The sequence below is a fragment of the Perca flavescens genome, chromosome 6, assembly GCF_004354835.1.
Source record: "Perca flavescens isolate YP-PL-M2 chromosome 6, PFLA_1.0, whole genome shotgun sequence".
NCBI classification, from domain to species: domain Eukaryota; kingdom Metazoa; phylum Chordata; class Actinopteri; order Perciformes; family Percidae; genus Perca; species Perca flavescens.
In genome coordinates, this window is record NC_041336.1 from 14264636 (window position 1) to 14280793 (window position 16158).

The following is a 16158-nucleotide window of genomic DNA, read 5'->3' on the forward strand; positions in this document are numbered from 1 at the left end:
TTTTTTGTTGAAAATATTTTACGTTAGAAAATGTGCCCAGTTTGGTATTTGTCATATCCACTCTCAATTAATTTTAATATTAAAGTTTATAAATTAAAATGTATATCCCGTGGTAGATCAGTACGACTGCTCAGATATAAAATAAAGAAACCATGTTGACATTTTTCTTTGAAAATGAATGTTGCTTTTAATTTCAATCAGTATTTTGCAGAAAGTAAATGGATTTGTATGTGCCTCATCCAATTAGTTTATCTGTTTTTAAGAGCTTGTTGTACTCTTATTTCTCAAAAAAGCTTAACACTTAGCATAATACTCAGTATGTCTCGAGTCGTTGCTGTAATAATATGAGACGGCAATGTCCCTAACATTAATATGACGCTATAATATATAATATAATGCTGTTGATTCAAAATACTTTTTTGTGTGCACAGGTGTTCGTGTTGCATGTGTTGGCTCAAGCGCTGGGTATAGAGATGACAATGAAAGGATGAAAGAATTGGAGGGTTTTCAATATGTTGGCTTAAGAGGCAGCCCAAAAGATCTAAAAACATGCATCTGCAGAGCACTTGAAAAGTAGAGTTAATGTCCATGACTTCTGATGCATTTGGTTTACTTTCACCAGCAATACAATACCAAAAAATATTTACTCATTTGTCCAAAATATTCCAATTTCTTCTGTTATGTCCCTTTTATGACAGGAATGGTTGAATTGTTGCATTAGCTGAGTTTGTAATATGACATGAAAGAGTTTTAATAAAGGCTCAATAATCGGTCTAAGCATGAGGCTTTGGGAAACTATAGGCAATGGTGGTGTAAGAAAGAAGTATGTCTATTTCCTGTAAATAAACAAAACATTTGTGTATTCTTAAATTTTGGATGAGGTGTGAAGTCATTGATCTTAGCACAAAGACGCTTCCTGCTCTCTCCTTCAACCTTTCCTTGACTTGAAAGGATTGGAAATTAACTCTTAATTGCTCTTTTTTTCAGTTAATGAAATGCCATACTTATCTGTGACTCAATTACAGACAGATCTAACAGACTATAATAACTTTAGGGGGACTGGGATCTTTGACAAAAGCATTTATTTGAGTCATGGTGTGAATTCATCAAGGACAATTAGGAAGAATGTGATGACCAGTACAAGTAGACTTTGAGACATTGACACATTAAACAGTCACTCATTCGGCTTTAATTCTGTAAAACCACAGCACGCCCAACCCCCACCTCCTTCAACATCCCCCATTTTCCAGTTGCAGTGACAGGTGGCTCTTGGGGGTTTTGGGGAACACGACGAACAGCTGCACAAAAGAGCCCCACTGTGGTCTTTTTTGACGGGGTGTACCCTCTTAAGTGTGCCTATCAGCCCCTGGCCCAGCCCCCACCTTGGCAGATGCTCCGAGAGATCCACAGGTGGTAGACAAGAAGCCAATCTGCAGTATTTAAAATGGTTATGTAACAAAGATCATTTTTACATTTTCTGTTTGAACTGGGTTGTGTTGTCTCTGATTTAAAAAGCAGCATAAATATATGACTCTACAGCAGCTCTATCTTGGGTGGAGTAACTTGTTTTACTCATCAAACCCCCATCATCCGAAACAAAAACCTGGCTGACAGGAAAGTCTAGTGTTCTCTTTACACTAAAATGACATGCATGATGTGCAAATCATTTACTATATGTTTGAGTTTCAGACAGTGAAAAAGCTACCCTCACTTAATGTGAAAGCATGTTGACATACACCTTTGAAATGCAAGTATGCATGTAGTAGGGGTGCCTTTAGTACATTCTTCTTCTTCTTCTTCTTCTCTTGATGCAATGCATCCAATTTTAAACTTTCATATAATTTTTGTAGAAGCAGGAAAACCTTGGGTTTCTTAGAAAATGACCCAGAAGGGTCCTTATTAAAGTGTCTCCAAAGATTATTTTTTTTTTGGTTTGTGTCATCTGTACTGAATATAACATGCACCCAAAGTTGTTGATGCAAAACCTGCAACCTGATTCAGAATACCTTAAAGGTTGAACCATGTTGCAAAAATAAGTGTGTGGACCTCTCCTTTTCCTTTTTATGCTGTTTTTGTAGCGCACATGTGGTTAGAGTTGGATGTGCAGTTGGATCAATATTACGGATTTGAAATACTAAAAATGGCAGAGGAGTTGTGCAATAAATTGTACAGTAAATGACATTTTACAGTATTATTCCCCCAACAAAAATAAGTGAAATACTGGTATACTTAGGCTATGTATATTGTTGACTGCAATGAAAGGTTACATTGTCTCATGTTATTTAAATACAATAGTTTGTCATATTGATAGATAGACCTACTAATCTGTACTCATACTGGAATTTAATCTGATGTTAAAGAGTGAAAGAGAGAAAATATAGCAAGCATGCTGGTTAAAGCACAGGCATGCTTTCCAAGGCAAGAATTCTATTGAGCGTGAACTATGAACTGGCTCTGAGAGCATTGTAGTTTTGTGGATGGATAAACCCAATCAAAATAGAGGGGGGCAGCTGTTTTCTATACATAAAGACATTAGCTTAAATATCAATACAGTCTGCCATATGATTATAATATAAGCGTTTTAAGATGTATGCGTTCCTGTATCTGTCTTCCATTATGTTTAATCTAACAAGTGTTAGGACACATAGGCTACTATAGGTATCTGCCGCACCCCCCTCTTGGTAATGGTACAGTCCGAGCGGAGAACGCGTGAGGGACCATAAGCAAGAGCAGAACATCAGCTGTGGTGTGTTGGAGAGTGAGAAACTTCTCTCACTCCTCCTCCCAAATTCCCTGCGATACCTCTTTATGTAACTTCCCTGAGGAGAAGTCGCAGCCACCGGTGCCTCCATCGACAGGCAGGTACTGGCTGGTGTTTAGTGGGGTTTTTCGTTTGTTGCTCTGGTCTGTCCCGACGCTTTCAGGAGGGTTTCCTGCCCTTTTCGTTCAGGACATAGGGTGCAACTGGAGTGACTCCACCAAGTTTCCCCCCTTTATTCTGCCTGAGGAATGAGAGGACTGCCGGTGTGAAAGGAAGAGCCCAAACTCGCATGTTTGAATGAACAAAAGAACAGAAAGCGAGGGTATTGCCGACGAAATGGAGGAAAATACTCTGCCAGCAGCAACATGTAAGTCTTTATTCTGTAGTTAAGTCTACTTTAGAGTTGAATCTGTCTTGTTTAAAAAAAAAAAATAATGCTCGAGTGCTTTGTCATTAATTTCCTTTGTCACGTTGTAACAAAAATAATTTAAAACGCTGTCTTGCTAGTGTTAACTTTATAGATGCCTTGCTCATTTATAGTGGTTGAGAAACACAGTTGCAGTTAAGGTAAAGCAATAGAGAGCGTGGTCGGGAATGAATTTGTCTGATGAATAATGGATAATCCATTAAGAGGTGCGGATGCAGACAGTCCACGATTCATAAAGCTAACGCAACCTCGTTGTTGTCCGCAAGATTAACACCTAAACCCTCAAACCCGGTTTTAATCTGAAGGGACAGTAAAAGATGATTTACCAATTTGCAGACCCTTTTGATGATGAAAACAAAACACCGGTATGGTCACTAGCTGACTGCTGATGGATGTCTCCTAAAAGATAGGTTGCCATGGCTGTCTCTTAAAATAATATGTTGCTTTTTCATTCGCACAGAGCTCAGCTATCAGGGTTATAACAACACAATTTGCGCTAGATGAGGTAATCTGACTAGTAGCCTACCACCCCATCCCCCTCCGTATGTTATGTTTAGCTCACTACTAACATGATGCAGTCATAAGCAGTCTGGGATCCCTTCCTATCTCATCTTTGCTGCTGCTCTACTAGAGGATGTTTTCCAAATGCAGTGAATAGTTGTTGTATGCACAGGTGCAGTCATGCTGCAGAGATGCATCACGAACTCTTGAAATCAAATCAACAATTTAAATGAGAGCCTCAGCCGGCCAAAGTGCAGGATAAGTAGTTTCCCTCACACTCCAGCCATATCCAGCTTAGTTACTGCTTTATACAGTGCAATTTCAAATATGTGATCCTGTGATCGTGCAGTTCAAGGCCACTCAGGTCATGACTTCTCCACTCAGTTATAACAAATGTCTCCAATTGAGACAAAATTGAATACCCCATGTTGGAAACCTGCCAATGTTGACGTTGTTCTTGCAAGCCACCCAGCATTGGTTCAAAGTTTGAATCTCCATGCCAAAGCATTGTGTGTTGACATGTTGCCTGCTTCTGGAAATAGAAGGGGACACACAATGTGACCTCCTTCTGACAACAGAAAACTTCCTTCCTGCTGACAGGGGGCTTCATGGAGGGAGGTTGGCTTGTTTTGGCTCTGCATCAAGCAGGGGGAGAGATGCGCTCCACCCTGTTTGTGGGAATCTTGACCAGTAGACTGGAGTGTCTTTAAACAGCCATGTTCTCAATAACCTAATGTATGTATGACCATAGAGTTGGAAGGGGCTGTCATCATATGTGATATGAGTCATGGCAGAAGTCCTGACATCAGGCCTCTTGCTTCATGTGATGTGTACAGTATGTCAGCCAGACTGTCATTGTGGTCATCAGAGCTCCAACACTCCTTGTGCATTACTCCAGCTCAAAGTGCGACATTTGCCTCCAGCTCACTCTGTGATCATGTGTTTTTCTTCAAGTTCTGAATCAATCTCATAATCTTGCTCTAAAGGAAGATGTTTACCTTTTATGATACCGCTCTCTCACAAAGAGGAAGGAAGAGTATGTTCATCAATTTAAAAAAAAAATTGATAAAAGACATGTTTTCTTGCCACATCGGCTCTCAAGAATGTGTTGTGCCCATGTAAAACAGCTGTGATCAAGATATGTAAACAACACCTGGAAGCAGTAGGGCAATTGGGAAAGTCTTCTCCTTTTCTTGAAATACAGGCACTAAAGAAATCTCACTTGATTTGTCCCGCTTGACAACTAGCCTTTGGACTGGAGCTGTTGAAAGCCTGGCCCAGCATTGTGAAAATCTGCTGTCAGGATTTATGGAGAAGATCTTCTAATCCCTCTTTTCTTTATGCAGGCTTTCTTCTCTCTGTGCTCTCCATGACAGCCGGCTCTTTTTGGTCGTCCTCTCTAACCACCGTACCTGAACAGCTAAGCTGTGACCAACTGAGATGAATTTAAACTTTTATTTTCCTTTTTTTAAGATTTTCCTTTTCTAGTTTATTCACAGAAACACCTTATGGTAATTACAATGCTCATTCTTCTAAACTTCTTACAGGAGGAGCAGGATGTAGATTGCATAGTGTAGAAGAGACTGAGGTGATATTTTAAATAGTTATGAGTCATTATGCAAACTTTGTTTTAAGCAAAAACGACAAGCTGCTTCACCACAGCCATATTAAGGATAGATAGTATCAGCAGGCTGACAGGGAAACAGATCATAGTGTAGTCCTTGTCTATTGTGTAATATGGGACAATCCACCAGCTTTGGCTGTCAAGCCTGTACTGTAATGAACAGGATCAGTCAGCTACACATCTTCAGCCGCAGGAGATGTTATGTAATCAGGGGGCTACGTGCGAGAGCCTCCCCATTTTTGGGGAGAGGGCTGCTTTAGTGTCTTTGTAAATTAACAGTGGGCAGCGTCCCATGTGCCCTTCTAGATTCACTGCCTAATAATGGAGCCTGATAATAGCACTAACCAACATTGTTTTTGCTCAGGATTAGTTGTGAGCAATGCAGTGGCGAGTGTGTGTTATAATGACACGTTTTGCTGGAGATATATTTGACTTGGACAGGTTAGCCACGTATGAAACCACTTATGTTTGAAATGTATCAACTAAAGATAAGTCTTTCATCGTGTAGAACTATACAAGTCATGATTGAATCTTTTGTGATTATGAGCAGAGTAATTTGCATCCAGGTATTTTTGGGAGTGCAATAATGTTGCACACTAGTGTAACTCTATAGTTTTATTGTATAGGTCAAGCAACATGCTGTTCTTTGGGCTAGGAAATTTGAAGCTGAAGTCATTTATGCATTGAATTTAAATATTGAATTTTTCTATTTCAGAGGGAGAAAGTATTGGCACCCATTACATTTATCCTGCTGTTTTTAATCTCATTTATATTACTGGGTGGTGCACACAAAGGGGACCAACCTATGTGTGGGCTACAATTTATTTAATTTAGTGTATATGGCTGCAATCACTGATTACTTTGTCAATCAAATGGCATTTTTCAGGCATGTATGGCTAAAAGGATTAAAGTAGCAAACTGATTATCATAATTCTTTACCGAACTCTTTTAACAAGATAGAACCTTTTTTTTGGGGTGCATAGATTCATTGATTATTCCTCTGAAGTTACCTCAGGCAGTGTTGTTGGTGTTGATGTAGGAGACTGGGGGCTTCCCATGTTCAGATATGTTGACAGCCCACATTCTGCACATTTTATAGAAGGGACACAGCCCTGTCCCAATGAAGTTTGGAGAGAGAAGGGAAAAAAACAGAAACATCTGAGTCACAAAGAACCGACTGAAGTCATGCCAGTACTGTGGCGTTGAGGTCTGCTTTTGATGCAGTTTTTAGACAGTGAGACATTTGCAGTTGTTTTGGCTCCTCTGCACTCCAGCTTATTAGATTTAAAATGAAACACTTACTGGGGTGAAGAGCTGAGTTACAGCTTTAGGGTGCTTGAGGTGTTCACATCATATTAGTTTGAAGAGTGTTTTTGTAGTTTTTGTTTTTTTTTGTTTTACAGATATAGTCCCTGCATTTTGAACAGCCCAGCATGACAGTGTTATGACTGCAATTTCTATACTGGCCACCCAGTATGGATGTAAACCCTTTCAGTTTCAAGCTGGAAGTTGGCACTTAAACTGCATATTACGGAGCCAAGAAATCACATCACTGTCTTAAATACTTAAGGTGGGCCATTCTCTCTTAATGGATTATCCATGTATTTGCAAGCTTTTTGTATGTACATGTTAGTGTCTGTGTATAAAAATCACGGCAGGATCATACTTTCCAGTTAGTGCCAGATAGTCCGGTCCCAAGAAATGAGAAAATCCAAATGAGAGAAGACTAAAGCTTTAAAGTGAACACAAACGCACAAGGTGAGACACGCTGTAATGTAAAAAAGGTGGAAAAAAACCTTGATTGAACTGCTTTATCCAGATTTCAACTCCCCACATAGAGGAGGCATCACGTCAGTGTCGGTCCACTCTGTAGCACCCAGATGGTGTAAATCACAGCGCCCAGACACTGACCTCTCATGAGGTAATAGAGGTAGGTCTTTAACCCAGCACTCTCAAAAGGCAACTGATGTAGAAAGCCTTCCCATTAACCAGCAGTGTGCAGACTCTTAGCCGCTGCAGTATTCTCTCAGGAAATGGCTACTGAGAGCGGTCAATATGTGCAGTTCATGTTTGTTTTTGTGAACGTTGATGACAGACAAAACCTTTTGAAATAATGTGTGAGGACTTTCAATTGTGGACCTCCTAACCCCTATATGGTCTTGCCCTGTGGGGTGCCCTGGTAGCTCACCTGGTTGAGTGTGCATCCCATATAAGGCTCAGTCCTTACCGCAGTGGCCTGGGTATGAAAAAAGCCCAAAAAATAATCTTGCCTTGTAAATAATAACATTACAAATGGTGATAATTGACAATTAACTGCTACAAGCTCATCTTTGAGATGAAGTGACCCTGCCCGGATGGAGTGACCCTGCCCGGAGGAAGCCCGGGGCCCCCGTCTGGAGCCAGGCCCAGACGGTGGGCTCGTCGGCGAGCGCCTGGTGGCCGGGTTTGCCACGGAGCCCGGCCGGGCACAGCCCGAACAAGCTACGTGGCAACTCCCTCTCCATTCCATGGGCCCACCACCTGTGGGAGGAACCGTTGGGGTCGGGTGCGATGCCACATGGGTGGCAGTGAAGGTCAGGGGCCTCGACGGACCAGACCCGGGCAGCAGACGCTGGCTCTGGGGACGTGGAACGTCACCTCTCTGTGGGGAAGGAGCCGGAACTGGTGCGGGAGGTGGGCGCTACGGTTAGATCTGGTGGGGCTTACCTCACGCACAGTCTCGGTTCTGGAACCATACTCCTGGATAGGGGTTGGACTCTTTTCTTCTCTGGAGTTGCCCAGGGTGTGAGGCGCCGGGCGGGTGTGGGGATACTCACAAGCCCCGGCTGGCGCCCGCTGTGTTGGAGTTACCCGGTGGACGAGAGGGTCGCCTCCCCACGCCTGCGGGTTGTGGGGGAAAACTCTGACTGTTGTTTGTGCATATGCACCAAACAGGAGTTCGGAGTATTCGGCCTTCTTGGAGACCTTGACTGGAGTCCTGCATGGGGCTCCAGTGGGGGACTCCATTGTTCTGCTGGGGGACTTCAACGCACCGTGGGCAATGATGGAGACACCTGAGAGGCGTGATTGGGAGGAACGGCCTCCTGATCTAAACCAGAGTGGTTGTTTGTTGTTGGACTTCTGTGCTAGTCATGGATTGTCTATAACGAACACCATGTTCGAACATAGGGATGCTCATAAGTGTACCTGGTACCAGAGCACCCTAGGCCGAAGGTCAATGATCGATTTCATAATCGTTTCATCTGATCTGAGGCCGTATGTTTTGGACACTCGGGTGAAGAGAGGGGCAGAGCTGTCAACCGATCACCATCTGGTGGTGAGTTGGGTCAGAGGGTGGGGAAGACTCTGGACAGACCTGGTAAGCCCAAACGTGTAGTGCGGGTAAATTGGGAACGTCTGGAGGAGGACCCTGTCCAACAGACTTTCAACTCACACCTCCGGCGGAGCTTTTCGTGCATCCCTGTGGAGGCTGGGGCATTGAACCCAGTGGACAATGTTCAAAGTTTCCATTGCTGAAGCTGCAGCGAGGAGCTGTGGTCTTAGGGTCTTAGGTGCCTCAAGGGGCGGTAACCCACGAACACCGTGGTGGACAACGGTGGTCAGGGAAGCCGTCCGACTGAAGAAGGAGTCTTTTTCGGGATATGTTATCCCGGAGGACTCGGAGGCAGTTGCAGGGTACCGAAGGGGCCGAAGGGCTGCAGCCTCTGCCGTGAAAGAGGCAAAGCAGCGGGTGTGGGAGAAGTTTGGAGAAGACATGGAGAAGGACTTTTGGTCGGCACCAAAGTGCTTCTGGAAAACTGTTCGCCACCTCAGGGGGAAAGCGGGGAACCATCCAAGCTGTGTACAGTAAGGATGGGACACTGTTGACCTCAACTGAGGAGGTAATAGGGCGGTGGAAGGAGCACTTTGAGGAACTCCTGAATCCGACTAATACGCCCTCTATGTTAGAGGCAGAGCTGGAGGATAATGGGGGATTGTCGCCGATTTCCCAGGCGGAAGTCACTGATGTAGTCAAACAACTACACAGTGGCAAAGCCCCGGGATTGATGAGATCCGTCCAGAAATGCTCAAGGCTCTGGGTGTGGAGGGGCTGTCCTGGTTGACACGCCTTTTCAACATTGCGTGGAAGTCTGGGACGGTGCCAAAGGAGTGGCAGACTGGGGTGGTGGTTCCCCTTTTTAAAAAAGGGGGACCAGAGGGTGTGTGCCAATTATAGGGGTATCACACTTCTCAGCCTCCCTGGTAAAGTCTACTCCAAGGTGCTGGAAAGGAGGATTCGGCCAATAGTCGAACCTCGGGTTGAGGAGGAACAATGCGGATTCCGTCCTGGTCGTGGAACAACGGACCAGCTCTTCACTCTCGCAAGGATCCTGGAGGGAGCCTGGGAGTATGCCCAACCGGTCTACATGTGTTTTGTGGATTTGGAGAAGGCGTATGACCGGGTCCCCCGGGAGATACTGTGGGAGGTGCTGCGGGAGTATGGGGTGAGGGGTCTCTTCTCAGGGCCATCCAATCTCTGTACAACCAAAGCGAGAGCTGTGTCCGGGTTCTCGGTAGTAAGTCGGACTCTTTTCAGGTGAGGGTTGGCCTCCGCCAGGGCTGCGCTTTGTCACCAATCCTGTTTGTAGTATTTATGGACAGGATATCGAGGCGAGTCGGGGTGGGGAGGGGTTGCAGTTTGGTGGGCTGGGGATCTCATCGCTGCTCTTTGCAGATGATGTGGTCCTGATGGCATCATCGGCCTGCGACCTTCAGCACTCACTGGATCGGTTCGCAACCGAGTGTGAAGCGGTTGGGATGAGGATCAGCACCTCTAAATCTGAGGCCATGGTTCTCAGCAGGAAACCGATGGAATGCCTTCTCCAGGTAGGGAATGAGTCCTTACCCCAAGTGAAGGAGTTCAAGTACCTTGGGGTTTTGTTCGCGAGTGAGGGGACAATGGAGCGGGAGATTGGTCGGAGAATCGGCAGCGGGTGCGGTATTGCATTCAATCTATCGCACCGTTGTGACGAAAAGAGAGCTTAGCCAGAAGGCAAAGCTCTCGATCTACCGGTCAGTTTTCGTTCCTACCCTCACCTATGGTCATGAAGGCTGGGTCATGACCGAAAGAACGAGATCCAGGGTACAAGCGGCTGAAATGGGTTTCCTCAGGAGGGTGGCTGGCGTCTCCCTTAGAGATAGGGTGAGAAGCTCAGTCATCCGTGAGGAGCTCGGAGTAGAGCCGCTGCTCCTTTGCGTCGAAAGGAGCCAGTTGAGGTGGTTCGGGCATCTGGTAAGGATGCCCCCTGGGCGCCTCCCTAGGGAGGTGTTCCAGGCACGTCCAGCTGGGAGGAGGCCTCGGGGAAGACCCAGGACTAGGTGGAGGGATTATATCTCCAACCTGGCCTGGGAACGCCTCGGGATCCCCCAGTCGGAGCTGGTTAATGTTGCTCGGGAAAGGGAAGTTTGGGGTCCCCTGCTGGAGCTGCTCCCCCCGCGACCCAACACCGGATAAGCGGACGAAGATGGATGGATGGAAGCTCATCTTTTCTATGCCTTGTGCATTGTGATGATGACTATAGTCATTCACTCACTTTCCATAGCCCCATTATGCGAGTTATTAGTCACATTTAAAATGACTGGGGGCTACAGTTTTGATAGATGAGCCTCAAAAATGGACCAAAGACACTTCACATTTTGCCGCAAGAACGTGTCTGGCTTAACGAATTTATGATGTATGACCTGTCTTCAGCTCCTTTGGTCTTTACCTTGTAATGAGACCATTTGATATATAATACAGTTGATTATTCAAAGAGCTGTGACTTGTCAAGGACCACCTATGATTACTTTAAACCAAATGACTTAGAGCTGGAAGCAGAGCACAGAATTATTAGGCAACCTGTAGGTGTGTTAAAAGTAGTATACAGGAGAATTGTTTGGTGCAAAATGTATTAACTACCCAGTTCAACTTGCATAAATGTGATTACAAGAATAGTGGGATATTTTGGGACACTTTTTTTTTTTATACTGATATAAAATACAAGGTGTTAGTGAGCTTTAGAGGTGCTGGTTGGCAGATTCCGTTCCCTTTAGACAGAGCCAAGCTAGCTGTTACTGCCTGTTTCCACTCTTTATGCCAAGCTAAGCTATCTGGCTTCTCATCTAACTCAGCAAGCAAGCAAGTGAGCATATTTCCCAATAATGAACAATGCAATAATTAAAATGGGCAGGTTGCTTCAAAGATGAACACAGACAGCATTTATGACCAACACATTGCCTGCACCATAATAGAATGAAACCAGAAAGACACAGAGATTTTTCAAATTATTGGACCATGGAAAGGCAAGGCAAGGCAAGACAAGCTTATTTAGCACACTCAATGCACAAAGACAATTGAATGTGCTTTACATAATGCATTAAAACCATGAAATATAAAACTACAGTATAAGACAACAATACACAAAGAAACAGGCTAGAATCTAGGCCTGAGTTTGTTCCAAGATGCTGCACAGCTGCAGCAGCTGGGTAGTAAGAAAGTGACTGAATGCCAAAGAAGCATCCCCTTCTCTTTAAAAGCATGAGAATCCCATGAAATCTACACATTTGCTATTTGGAAGGCATCTGCTCGATTGTGGCATACAGGAAGAAGGCCGGTGATGCAGTGTTATGGCCTTAAATGTTTTTTCAGTCAGCTGTACTGCCCTTCTCCCTGGGACACTAGAGGAAGGACAAGGGGAGGGAAGTCTTGATGTGGACTGTGTTGGTTATTCCTTCCACCTCCAACAAATCTGAAAATATCCCAGACTGGCTGCTCTGGTCTCTCTGGTCATCTGAGAGTTCCAGTCACCAGACCTATCAGCTAATATTAGACCAGCTAAAGGACATGCTCCTTGCACTGTAAGCACATCTTGATCTCCCTACACATTCCCTGGCCGTTGTATCACATGTATGTTGGAGCCATTGTTTGACCCGTTTTTTGTCAATTATTATTGTCTCTACTTTCTAGGAAATGTTATGGTCATTGCAGTTTCATGGTTTTGTTGATGCATTTGAACCTCGCGGCGGAGAGTGTGGGAGTGAACATTTGGCATCATCATTGTTACTTGAGATTATGAAACCCACGATTGGACCTTGTTGCCAGCAAAAAAAAAAAAAGTTCTGGGTTTTCGTGTGGGGAGACAAAAATCCAGTTAATGATAACTGTTGGGTGTAATTGTATGTTGAAGAGGCACAAGATTACTGCCTGGGCCTGATTTTTGCTTTAGGTAATGTTTATGAAAATAACCATATTGGAACAAAACGACAAACAACGGCTCTGTGAGCTACCTCAGACAGGGACACACACAGACACACAGGCACAGCTCTTTCTACCATGTCACCAGTTAAATTACCTGTATCTACTGATTTATCCCAGGGACGCAGAGAAGGATCATTTTTGGCATATTTTGAGGGGCAAACTAAATTGCAAAAGATTAAACTTAAATGGTTTACATATACATACAGATTACATAGCCCTATTCGGACTAAAATTGGTCCTTAATGGTGACGGGACCAGAAAACCCCGCCATTGAGAATTAGATCACTCTGTCAATTCCCAACCCCCAAAAGAGACATAGAGCCGGTTGCCAGGAGCGACTGGCTGGCATGCCGATACACTGCCTCCATTTATGAATGGCAGCTTTTGGGGCCCAGCCAGACATCCCTCCTCATCCTCTGATGTCATTGAGAAAGGCTTGAGTTTGGCGGTTTTTGACACTCTTTCCCCCACCACTGGTCAGACTGTCTAGGTTACTCATCCCTTGTATGTTGGAGCATGTTGGTGGCGGCAGCAGATGCAGGGTCCCCCCAGGGAGCTGCTGCGAGGTCAAATAAGCGGAGCCTTTCATCAGCGCGGTGGCTTCGGCACATACGCCGGTGCAGGGGAGAGCAGCAGCAGCTAAATGCAAGGCATTGTTCTCAGCCTGGGCCAGGTGATGGGATGAAAGCTGGTGCAGTCACTGACAGAGACATCAGTATTCACTGGCTGATCGGCATGCAGTGAAGGAATGCAGTCTTTTTAAGTGTCTGTCTTAGTGTCCAACTCTGTTGGTTGGTATGCAGAACCACTTTTGACATAAGACAGACATCAGTTGTTGCCTGATGAGTGGGTTCATCAGTCTCTCTCAGATATCAGAGACTCGGGTATCTTTGAAAGACAAAAAAAGTCCAGGGTGCTCAGGAAGTTCAGTCAAATGTTTGAAGGCGCTCTTTGGGGTGTGTGCAGCCCTGCAGAAGGCTGTCTGTGCCGCTAGGCGTGGGTTGCTCGTCCCTATGTCGTTTTAGATTTTCTATTATGAAATAGCCAGTAAAATAAAGGCTTTTTAATAATTTTAAAGAAGAGTGCCTTGGTTTTTCCTCTTTTTCTACTCCAATATCGTTGACTGGTTTGAAGATACCATATTCAGCTCTGGAAAATTATTTCCTGGCATTTTATAGTCTAAATAATTATTGATTAATTAAGTATGGCAAATAAGTAGACCGAAGGATCTATAATAAAAAATAGTTATTTGTTGCAGTCTGTGTTTGATTCAGTTGTATCACGACAATCAACCACATCAATCCAGGATTTTAATTAGCAATTAAACATAAAAAGTTTAACGTTAAAGTTGTTAATCGGACAAAATACCAAAACTTATTTGGTCCCAGCCTCTCAAATGTGAGGATTTCCAGCCTTTTCCTTTTTCATATCATTGACATTTAGTTGAAAATGTTTTGACGCCAAAAGATTTAATTAAAACGTAATCATTAGAATAATCAACAATCAAATGATCATTAATTGCAGCCCTAGTTAAAAGAAGCCAGGTGGTATTCAACTGCAGTTTGTGTGCAGAATTTAGTGATGTTTATCTCACTTCCCCTTTAAAATTGTAGTCCTCAGTTGTAAGCACATCTAATGAAAACTTTGGTCTCTAAACACACACAGGCAGGGCCTGGTTTGGCATGAGGTCAGTGCTTGTTGTTTACACTGCGCTTCCTGTGTGTCTGGGCCCCCTTGCCCTCTTACATCACCCTATTCGGTGCAGGAGGGACACAACAGGGTGAAGGGGCGACGGTTTAGGGGGGTAAGAGATGAGGTAGTTCATTAGTCCCCTGGCCCATCCCAAATGAGATGCAGATCCATTCTCTGTGTGTTTCCAGAGTTCCTCTTTTCTTGTTACGGGTTGCCGCCCTTTCCCTTTCCAGTCTTTTGATTTCACACTCTGGATCTCAGTCCTGCTTCCTCTACTTTTGTTTGTCATGAAAAATGGAAATGAGGCAATGTGCTCAACCTTGTTTACCAAGCTTTTTTTTTTTTTTTTTTTTTTTGTAAGATTAGACTTATTTAGATTATGCAACGTTTCTGTATCGTTGTATTAAATACCTTTTTATTAATCCCTGTTGGTGGTCTGAGTGCGTTCAGCTCTAGTCTCTTCTTGTTTGGCAGGAGACAGAGAAGGTTGCGCTCAAGAGTGAAGCTCTTAGCTTGATAAATATTCCATGTCTTGCCCTATATTCTTACTCTGCTCTGTATCTTGGCGAGACTTTGGCAGTGCTCTGGATGTTGCATTTGGAATAAGCAGCAGCTGTGAGTTGTAGATGTATTCATTATGACTGATCACTATCATTTTAAAGCTTGTATTTACTTTGCACTGGAAATGTCTGCTTGTGTTTTTATCGAGCAGTTTCACAATGATATTGCTTTTTTACAGCTTGTCTCAACCGAACGTATCCTCCCTTAGCTGTTAATGAGCAAACACTGTCTTAAGAATGTGCTGACATAGTTTGCTGATTCCGTCATACAGTGAGTCATGTGTTTTGCTGTGCTGTGGCAGAAACAAGCTTTTCTTACCCTGATTCACAGGTCCCCTTGTAACGTTGATGAACAGGTTGAAAAATAGCAGTGTGGTATATTGTCTGAACCCTGTGCTTACTGCTTAGTACAGATCCTATAGCCCTATAACTGTGTGGAGAAAAAAAGCTTCCGTTATAATGTGGGCACAAGGACCTATCCTCTCGTGGCTCTGCTTTCTTATGTTATTTTTAATGGCATTCCTATTGCATGGATATAAATATTCATCCTCTGTTGTTATTAAAATAATTAAATTGGAATTGATCTTGTGGCCATCAGCTTCGGAGGTGACTATCTAAGTCTATTTAAGTGGCACTGGGGCAGCAGTGTGGGTATTTATAACCTGCTCTAACAAAATAATATGCTGTGAAATTGGATTTCTGCTAAATCACATTTTGTGTGGCAGAATTACCAGTTGTTGTCCCAGTTTTTAACGTGGCTCTTTACTCATAATGTCATCAGCCAAACTGTAAAGTACTAAATCCCTTTTGTGCTTGCACTTTGGGAGTCAAAGTACAATGAGCTTCGCAGAGCCTGTGCTGCATTTTTCTAAAATCAACATTTGAAATTGCTTCAAACTGGGAAATGGCACTGAATCTGTGCAAATTACCTGCTGCTTCTCAACCTGCCGTTCTGCTCCCACACTGTGCTCGTGCATGCATGCATACACCCACTTCGGCAGGGGTTCCTTTACTGTTTCTGCTGACTTTAACAGATATCTTATTCCATTGTATCACTTTTGCATGTAAATGGGCTCAGCTGTGTGCCTCAGGCTTTGTTTGACACCTGCAGCTAGAGAGGCCCCATAGGGAGACATTATGGGGCCAACTGAGCCGTGGTGCAAGGGGAAGGTGTGGTGTTCAACCAATGGTCACACACAGCATGCTGAAGATTCCTGAACTGCCTCTGACCCACTTTAGGGTCTCATAGCTGTTGGATACCTATTTGATATTCAATAGGAGAATAAAACAAAGCAACCATGCCATGATGACATCACT

General features: G+C 44.0%; 1 protein-coding gene across 7 annotated transcripts in view; it reads left to right on the forward strand.

The window, feature by feature from the left end:
• The first annotated feature begins 2723 nt into the window (after positions 1–2723).
• Positions 2724–16158, forward strand: part of map7d1a (MAP7 domain containing 1a) — a 49927-nt gene continuing 36492 nt past the window's right edge. For all 7 annotated transcript variants that reach the window (XM_028581278.1, XM_028581280.1, XM_028581279.1 and 4 more), the window contains exon 1: positions 2724–3128. In XM_028581278.1, coding sequence (XP_028437079.1) covers positions 3059–3128 — 70 coding nt within the window. In that variant the 5' untranslated portion in view covers positions 2724–3058. The remainder of the gene's footprint in view (positions 3129–16158) is intronic.